At 44.6% G+C, this 9,838-nt stretch overlaps 1 protein-coding gene across 1 annotated transcript in view; it reads left to right on the top strand.

Annotated features, from left to right (window-relative positions):
- SPTAN1 (spectrin alpha, non-erythrocytic 1) overlaps positions 1 to 9,838 on the top strand; it is an 85,791-nt gene that overhangs the window by 36,318 nt on the left and 39,635 nt on the right. The window contains exons 21-26 of the mRNA XM_037745944.1: positions 404 to 538; positions 2,464 to 2,612; positions 3,675 to 3,734; positions 5,232 to 5,430; positions 9,152 to 9,256; positions 9,706 to 9,729. Coding sequence (XP_037601872.1) covers positions 404 to 538; positions 2,464 to 2,612; positions 3,675 to 3,734; positions 5,232 to 5,430; positions 9,152 to 9,256; positions 9,706 to 9,729 — 672 coding nt within the window. The remainder of the gene's footprint in view (positions 1 to 403; positions 539 to 2,463; positions 2,613 to 3,674; positions 3,735 to 5,231; positions 5,431 to 9,151; positions 9,257 to 9,705; positions 9,730 to 9,838) is intronic.

The following is a 9,838-nucleotide window of genomic DNA, read 5'->3' as shown; positions in this document are numbered from 1 at the left end:
TCTCGGCTCACCGCAACCTCCGCCTCCTGGGTTCAGGCAATTCTCCTGCCTCAGCTTCCTGAGTAGCTGGGATTACAGGCACGCACCACCATGCCCAGCTAATTTTTTGTAGTTTTAGTAGAAACGGGGTTTCACCGCGTTGACCAGGATGGTCTCGATCTCTTGACCTTGTGATCCACCCGCCTCGGCCTCCCAAAGTGCTGGGATTACAGGCGTGAGCCACCGCGCCCGGCCAAATTTAAAGTTCTTGGATCAGATTTTATTGGTAGCTTCAGTGAAGAACTCATGAGTGTATATTTGGTACATTGGGTACAGCTGAGGATGTTTGAATCTGCTGTGTACTTAGATGACTCAGTGGGGAGGTCATCTTTTCACTGTGTTTGCCTTTCCTTTGGATTTTTAGCAACAAGTGGCCCCCATGGATGATGAGACTGGGAAGGAGCTGGTCTTGGCTCTCTATGACTATCAGGAGAAGAGTCCCCGAGAGGTCACCATGAAGAAGGGGGATATCCTTACCTTACTCAACAGCACCAACAAGGCAAGGCACAGAGAGTGGCTGCATGTTTGTTCCATGCTAGCATCACCATATATGCTCAGTTGGGCGTCTGTGGGTTGCATGTCTCCCTGAAATGAGAAGGCTTAGAATTCAAAGAGATAAATTTCCTCACCAGTCCCCCACATGACATACATTTATGCAGTATTGTGTATCATCAAGATATTAATAAATCTGTCATCTTGAATACCTGCAAGAAGCATAGAGAATCACACTAGCAAGGATATCTTTTCACCATTGAGTGCCTCTAGGTGGAATTCTTGACCTGTTGAGCCAGTTTGCTTCTGTGTAACTTGGACCTGTTGGTTCTTATTCCAGACTATAAGATACATCTCAGCCCAGCAGATCATTGAAGATAGCTGTGACCTCACCCCACAGGCTTTGACTTTTCCAGGATAAATAATGATAATAATAAATCCATTCTGATCCATCAACCTTTCTTCCCTAATACACTCTGATTTAACAGTGGCCTTGAAGCATCCACAGTTTATCTGACTGATCCTGAAAGAGGCCTGCCTGCTGTTTTGGTTATGGCTGGAAAAATGTTCTTGACCATTTTTTTTTTCTAGAGATGGAGTCTTGCTATGTTGCCCAGGCTGGAGTGCAGTGGCTATTCACAGGCATGATCCCACTACTGATCAGCACGGGAGTTTTGACCTGCTCCATTTCCAACTTGGGCCAGTTCACCCTTCTTTAGGCAACCTGGTGGTCCCCCGCTTCTGGGAGGTCACCATATTGATGCTGAACTTAGTGTGGACACCCAATCGGCATAGTGCACCACAGCCCAGAACTCCTGGGTTCAAGCAGTCCTCCCACCTCAGCCTCCCAAGTAGCTGGGACTACAGGCACATGCCACCGTGCCTGGCTATTGGCCATTTTTAAGAGCCAGTTTATTCCCATTTCCACACCTCATGTATCCTTGTCATGAGAATTTGAGGAAACCTGTGATTCTTATCTTTCTGTTAATTCTAGTTTAAACCTAAACCAACTTGTGGTCTAACTTTGGTTTATTCAACAGCAGCATTGCCCAGTAGAACTTTTCGTGATGGTGGAAATGTAAGGTATCTGTGCTGCCCCTGCAGTAACTACTAGCTACATGTGATAGTAAGCCCTTAAAATATGGCTAGCACAACTGGGTGTTTTATTTAATTGAATTATAACTCAATGAGGCCTGGCATGGTGGCTCACACCTGTAATCCCAGCACTTTGGGAGACCTAGATGGCAGGATCACATGAGCCCAGGAGTTCGAGACCAACCTGGGTAACATAGCGAGACCCACCCTCTATTTATATTAGAAAAAAAAAGACCGGGCACAATAGTTCACACCTGTAATCCCAGTACTTAGGGAGGCTGAGGCAGGTGGATCATGAGGTCGAGATCGAGACCATCCTGGCTCACAGCATGACACTCTGTCTCTACTAAAATACGAAAAATTAGCTGGGCATGGTGACGTGCGCCTGTAGTCCCAGCTATTTGGGAGGCTGAGTCAGGGAATCGCTTGAACCCTGGAGGCAGAAGTTGCAGTGAGCTGAGATTGCACTACTGCACTCCAGCCTAGTGATAGAGCAAGACTCCTTCTCAAAAAAATAAATAAATTCTAGCTTGATGAAAGTTAAGTGGGCACATGTGGTTGGTGGCTACAGTGTTGGATAGCACAGCTCTGGAGCATCTAAGCAGAGAGAAGCCTCGCCTTGGTGGCAGGCAGCATTGCTGTTCTACCTGTAACCCTCTGCAGTTGTGGGCAGGTGAGAAGGGACTGAATTATCAGACGTTATGCAAAGTGACTTTAATATTGTTTTGCGCCTCTTAAAATGATTAACGCTGTTGTGTATGTGCACACACATGACCTCCGTGGATTCTCCCTCTCAGAGAAGGAAATTACTTTCAGCTCTTCCTCTTTTTTCCTTAGGATTGGTGGAAAGTGGAAGTGAACGATCGTCAGGGTTTTGTGCCGGCGGCTTACGTGAAGAAGTTGGACCCCGCCCAGTCAGCTTCAAGGGAGAATCTCCTGGAGGAGCAAGGCAGCATAGCACTGCGGCAGGAGCAGATTGACAATCAGTAAGGATGACACTGTGGGCCACAAGAGCCAGGCGTCCCGTAGACATACTCTATTCCACATGAGCCGAAGCTTAGTCGTGTCCTGAGGCTCCTGGAGCCCACCTGCACATCTGCTGTCTCCACCCCACTTTGAGCCCACAGGCCTCCCTGTTGGGGTCTCAAACCCCTTGACTGATAACTTATTTTTCTTTTTTTTTTTTTTTCCAGCAGTGCTTATGCGTTTTTCCTAAACAGAATTTTCCTAATCATTGCCATTTTAACGTTTGTCTTTTGGTTCGAGATGGTTTTTGAAATTGGATTTTCAGATATCCTACACCCCTGCAGCTCTATCCCCTTTGAAAGGCTGCTTTCAGAGCTTCTCTCTCTGCCATGTCTTTGAGTTCTGAGAATGGAAATTTTTAATGAAATGGCTCTGTCCTCTTTTCTGTAGCTGAGCTCCCATATTGCCCTGTGTCCCTCCTTTAGTGTATTTCTGACTTCACTAGTGGAATCAGCAGTTTTAGATGCTTGGGAAATATCCAGGAAATACACATTCCCACTAGAGTTTGGGTAGAATAGTGGAAGTTTTGGACCCCAGTGATCCTCAGTAAGATCAGAGTTAGTTGTCCACTTATAGATTCTGTTACTATTGAGATAAGAATGGGAGGTTTTGGTTTGTATTCTTACCAGTGGTCTGAGTCATAAATATAAGAGGAAAAAGTAGATCAAATACATAGCTAAATTGCCTATTAGCAATCAGTAAAATTTCTTTCTAAGGTTAGTCCATTCTGTTCCCTGACCTTGCTCTGTGAAGTTACCAGTGTTTTCAGTACAGGAAAATCTGCCTTAAGCATGGCAGACCTGTCAGGAAAATGAAGGTGAACTAACCCTCTAATTTTCCTGCTATTTCTTTACTGTCATTTCAGTCATAGCTTAGACTGCTCCTTAGAGCTGTTGAATGACTCCATAGTTTCCCAACATAAAGCATCCACCATCATGGCACCAGTTGGAGCTGCCGCCTTTCATCCCTGTGGATTAATCCCACTAATTTGTGCATGCTTTTGCTGTGCCCCCTCTGTGCAGGACACGCATAACTAAGGAGGCCGGCAGTGTATCTCTGCGTATGAAGCAGGTGGAAGAACTGTGAGTAGGCTGAGAGTCTTGCAGAGCACCAACATCCACTGCTACCCTGTTCATTCTCCCTCTGCGGCTTCTCTTGAAGGCCTTTGTCCATCCAGAAAGATGAGGTGGTGGGAGGAACTGCCTGTCTTGTGCAGCAGCTTTGGCTCACAAGGGAAGAGGTCGCGGTGCAGCTGTGTCGGTCAATGACTGCTTATCTCTTTGGTTGCTTCCGTGTGCAGCTGTGTGTTCAGAGTGGTGTTGGTTCCCCCTCCTGCTGGTTTTTGTGGTGGACTAGCCACTATCAGCAGCAAACCTGAAGGCCTGTTCTATAGTTTTCCTTAGTAGAAAGGAAATCAAATGCTTCTCTCAAAGTGCTCTGATTCTTGGTAACTCATTGCTTTTTTATTTCAGTTTGGGACACTTAGATTTGATAGTGATTCTATTTTTTTTTAACTTTTAGTTTTTTATTGTTTGTTGTTTTCATGTTCAAAGATTTAACTTTTAGTTTTTTATTGTTTGTTGTTTTCATGTTCAAAGATAGTATTTCAGCCTTTTGTATTTTAGTTCCTAAGGGTTAGAATATTCTTTGATTCTTAAGAAATCTTCCAAGTAGCAGAATGGCACAGATACTCGGTACTTTGCTTGATTTTCCTTCTGAACTTGCCAAAACTTTCTGAGAACTGAACGTGTCATTTTAGCAATGTCCTACTAGGCTGGGCGCAGTGGCTCACGCCTTTAATCCCAGCACTTTTGGAAGGCCGAGATGGGTGGATCATAAGGTCAGGAGTTTGAGACCAGCCTGGCCAACATAGTGAAACCCCGTCTCTACTAAAATACAAAAAATTAGCTGGGCATGGTGGCACATGCCTGTAGTCCCAGCTACTTGGGAGGCTGAGACAGGAGAATTACTTGAACCCAGGAGGTGGAGGTTATGGTGAGCCAAGATCATGCCACTGCACTCCAGCCTGGGCAACAGAGCGAGACTCTACCTAAAAAGAAAGAAAAGAAAAGAAAAGAAATGTGCTACTAATATGGAGATAAAACATCCTATATGAGGCTATTTTAAAGTTCAGTGTACCCTCCCCCCACCTCACCCCCAGCGTAGGGGCTGTTCAGAGAATTATAAAAGACGAGAAAAAACCCTCTGTATACATTCTGCCCAGCAAATTCATCTCATCTCTCCACTGTAGTCGCATGAACCTGTGTTACTGTGCTAAGCGCTTGGTTTCAGTCATTTGTGGTTGTGTTGTTATCCCCAGGCCAATTCTGTACTTATTAGTGTGCCTGGCTGTTTAGCCACCTAGTTGTGAATAGTACAGTGTCTGCATATCACAGGCTGTGGTGTGGGTACTTGGGATCTTCTTCTTCATCTGATTAACTCTGTTACTAGGGCATCATCATTACAAACTCATAGCCTGGAATCCACATCTTGGAGATGCCTCATGGTTTCTCTTTATGTTAGCATCTATAGCTAACTGCCTTCTCTGTCCCTCTTGTCACTATCTTGAATTCCATCAGATATCATTCTCTGCTGGAACTGGGTGAGAAACGTAAAGGCATGTTGGAGAAGAGTTGCAAGAAGTTTATGTTGTTCCGTGAAGCGAATGAACTACAGCAGTGGATCAATGAGAAGGAAGCTGCTCTGACAAGTGAGGAGGTTGGCGCGGACTTGGAGCAGGTTGAGGTGCTCCAGAAGAAATTTGATGACTTTCAGAAGGTATGGGCAGTCTTAGAGCTCAGCTGAAATTTTGTTTAAATATTTGAATCTCTTGATCGATTGATTGATTGATTGATTTTTTGAGATGGAGTTTTGCTCTTGTTACCCAGGCCGGAGTGCAATGGCATGATCTCGGCTCACTGCAACCTCCGCCTCCTGGGTTCAAGCAATTCTCCTGCCTCAGCCTCCCGAGTAGCTGGGACTACAGGTGAATGCCTCCACGCCCAGCTAATTTTTGCATTTTTAGTAGAGACGGGGTTTCACCATGTTGACCAGGATGGTCTCGATCTCTTGACCTCATGATCCACCTGCCTCGGCCACCCAAAGTGCTGGGATTATAGGCGTGAGCCACCACACCCGGCCGATTTTTTTATTTTGAAATGGAGTTTCACTGTCACGCAAGCTAGAGTGCAGTGATGTGACTTCAGCTCACTGCAACCTCTGCCTCCCGACTCCAAGCAATTCTCGTGCCTCAGCCTCTCAAGCAGCTGGGATTACAGGTGCCTGCCACCATGCCCGGCTAATTTTTGTATTTTTAGTAGAGAGGCTTTCGCCATGTTGGCCAGGCTGGCCTCAGAACTCCTAACCTCAGGTGATCTTCCTGCCTCAGCCTCCCAAAGTGATGGAATTACAGGCGTGAGCCACTGCATCCAGCCAGAGTTTCTTGATTTCTGACTGCAGATTACTGGAATGCAAATTACACAGATTATATTCCATCATCTATGTAGCTTTTTTTTTCCTCCAAATTCTTTTTCAATTTTTTTTTGGTTTTCTTGAGAGAGAGTCTTACTCACTCTGGGTCTCGCTCTGTCACCCAGGCTGGAGTGCAGTGGCTCAATCCCAGCTCACTGCAACTTCTGCCTCCTAGGCTCAGGTGATTCTCATGCCTCAGCCACCCGAGTATCTGGGATTACAGGTACACGTGACCACGTCTGACAAATTTTTGTATTTTTAGTAGAGACGAGGTTTTGCTATGTTGGCCAGCCTGGTCTTGAACTCCTGGCCTCAAGTGATCCACCTGCCTCAGCTTCCCAGAGTGCTGGGATTACAGCCTGGCCTGTGTAGCTATTTTTAAATGACTTTAATTGAAACTTTTCTTGGATGAGTTTAGTATTAAGAAAATGTATGCCATTTTGTCTACATGTTGTTATAAGAACTTTTCTAAACCAAATTACAGTAGATGTGAAAGTTTTTTTTTTTTTTTAATTGGGGTATATTCACAAAGCTAACCATTTTAAAGTGTACAATTCAGTGGTATTTAGTACATTCAGTGTTGTGCAGCCATCACCTCTAGTTCCAAAACATTTTTATAGTTTCAAAACAAAACTACATATCGGTCAAGTAGTCATTTGCCATTCTCCCCAACCCCAGTGGCCCAAGCAGCCACTCATCTTCTGCTTACCTCTGTATTTACCTGTTTTGGACAATTCATATAAATAGAATCATGTTATATGATGTTTTGCAGCTGGCTTCTTTTGTTTATGTTTTCTTTCTTTTACTTTTTTATTTATTTATTTTGAGACAGAGTTTCACTCTTGTTGCCCAGGCTGGAGTGCAGTGGTGCGATCTCGGCTCAATGCAACCTCTGACTCCTGGGTTCAAGTGATTCTCCTGTCCCAGCCTCCTGAATAGCTGGGATTACAGGTGCAACCCACCATGCCCAGCTAATTTTGTATTTTTAGTAGAGATGAGGTTTCTGTTTTGGTCAGGCTGATCTCAAACTCCTGACCTCAGGTGATACACCCACTTTGGCCTCCCAAAGTGCTGGGATTACAGGCATGAGCCACCGTTCCCGGTCCTTATTTATTTATTCTTTTTGAGACAAGGTATCATTCTGTTGCCCAGGCTGGAGTACAGTGGCCCAATCTCAGCTTACTGCAGTCTCTGCTTCCTGGGCTCAAGTGATCCTTCTGTCTCAGCCTTCTGAGTAGCTGGGACTATAGGTGCACACCACTGTGCTTAGCTAATTTTTGTATTTTTTGAGGAGACGGGGTTTTACCATGTTGCCCAGCCTGGTCTCAAACTCCTGAGCTCAGGCCATCTGCTCACCTTACCCTCCCAAAGTTTTGGGATTACAGATGTGAGCCACCATGCCTGGTCCATAATGTTTTCAAGGTTCATCCTTTTTGTAGCATGTATCAGTACTCCATTCTTTTTTATTGCTGAATAATACTTCACTGTTGGATGTACTAAATATTGTTTATCCATTCCACTGCTTAAAAGTATTCTTACAGCAAGCTGGGTGCAGTGGTTTACGCCTGTAATCCCAGCACTTTGGGAGGCCAAGGTGGGCGGATCACGAGATCAGGAGATCGAGACCATCCTGGCTAACATGGTGAAACCTTGTCTTACTAAAAATACAAAAAATTAGCCAGGCATGTTGGCACACGCCTGTAGTCCCAGCTACTTGGGAGGCTGAGGCAGGAGAATTGCTTGAACTTCGGAGGCAGAGGTTGCAGTGAGCCAAGATCGCTCCACTGTATTCCAGGCTGGGTAACAGAGTGAGACTCTGTCTCAAAAAAGTATTCTTAGAACAGATTAAAATGAGGAGGGAGAGCTTCTTTCTCCTATAGTAACTGCGCATTGAAATTTTATCTTGTTTTTATTTATATTTTAGAGACAGGATCTCACTCTTACGCATAGGCTAGAGTGCAGTGGTATAATCATAGCTCATTGTAACCTTGAACTCCTGTGCTCAAGTGATCCTCCCACCTCAGCCACCTGAGTAGCTGGGACTATGGACATAGATGGGAAAATCGAAAAAATTTTTCTGGCCAGGCCCAGTGGTACGCACCTGTAATTCTAGCACTTTGGGAGGCCAAGGTGGGTAGATCACCTGAGGTCAGGAGTTTGAAACCAGCCTGGCCACCATGGTGAAACCCCATCTCTAGTCAAAATACAAAAGTTAGCTGGGTGTGGTAGCGTCTACCTGTAGTCCCAGCTACTGGGGAGGCTGAGGCACAAAGGTCACTTGAACCCGGGAGGTGGAGGTTGCAGTGAGCCATGATTGCACCACTGCACTCCAGCCTGGGCAACAGAGTGAGACTCAGTCTCATAAAATAAAAAAAGAAAAGAAATAAAAACAAAAAAAGAAATTATTTTTCCTGTAGAGATGGGGTCTGGTTATGTTGCCTAAGCTGGTCTCGAACTCCTGGCCTTAAGCAATTCTCCTGGTTTGGCCTCCCTAAATCCTCGTATTAAAGGTGTGAGCCACCACACCTTGCCTCATCACATTTTTAAAACACTGTATTAAAACCAAAAAGAAGTTTTTTAAAAGTTTCTATTTGATTTTTTTTAAAAATTGCTGGGAATAGTGGTGTATATGCCTGTAGTCCCAGCTACTCAGAAGACTGAGGTAGGAGGATTGCTTGAGCCTGGGAGGAAGAGACTGCAGTGATCCATGATTGCAATATTCACTCCAGTCTGGGTAACAGCAAGACCCTGTCTCTAAAAAAAAAAACCCAAAAAATGAAAAAACTACAGTTAATGAAGTAAATTTGAGTCAAACTTTTTTCAATAATTATCTGAGGAACAGGAAAACCAATCCACAGAGATACCTGTTGAGCAGATCCTTACAGTTCATTTTTTTTAGCCCTTTTTTTTGGTAGGCCCTTGTAGAAGAATCCTTATAGTTTTAAGCCATAGTTTATGACTCTGTGTTGCTCTCTTCTCCTTTAACTTGTCATTTGGGGTTTTAGTTATTACGGCTTTTGCTTTAAAGGATCTGAAAGCCAATGAGTCGCGGTTGAAGGATATTAACAAGGTAGCTGAAGACCTGGAGTCTGAAGGTCTCATGGCAGAGGAGGTGCAGGCTGTGCAACAACAGGTAGGTGTCTCCATCTTGGAGTGAGGCTCTGTTGCATAAGGATGCAACTTTGTTCCTATGTCTGTCACAGCCCAACAGGCAGTGTTTCATAGCACAGAATCATGGCTTGGCTATAGGTGAGGTCCTCTATGTGACCAAAACCGTTTTTATTAACTTATTTATACCAATATCTCTCACCTTCATTTGGTGGCGGGGGTGGTGCTCCTCTCTTCTCCGTAAGCCCATTAAATATTTAATGTTTTAATAGCCATTAACTAATGGTAATTTGATGAGTTCCTCAAATAAAGAAAAGGTTTATGTATAAATACTTGAAGTTCTGGACATTTGGGCTGGCGTTTTCATGTCTTTTTGGAATTCTCTCCTGTGTTTCCAGGTTTGACCGTAGTGAGTATTTTTGAAAGATGTCTATTTCTTTTAATAATATAACTCGTTTCTCTCCCTCCTTGTAGGAAGTATATGGCATGATGCCCAGGGTAAGTGTCAGGTGCTGTATGTGGATCTTGAACATGAAAAGGATTTAAAGCCGGGCGCGGTGGCTCACGCCTGTAATCCCAGTACTTTGGGAGGCCGAGGCGGGTGGAT

Source organism: Cebus imitator, unplaced genomic scaffold (genome assembly GCF_001604975.1).
Source record: "Cebus imitator isolate Cc_AM_T3 unplaced genomic scaffold, Cebus_imitator-1.0 Scaffold216, whole genome shotgun sequence".
In the NCBI taxonomy this organism is placed as follows: domain Eukaryota; kingdom Metazoa; phylum Chordata; class Mammalia; order Primates; family Cebidae; genus Cebus; species Cebus imitator.
This window is presented reverse-complemented; position numbering and strand designations above follow the sequence as displayed.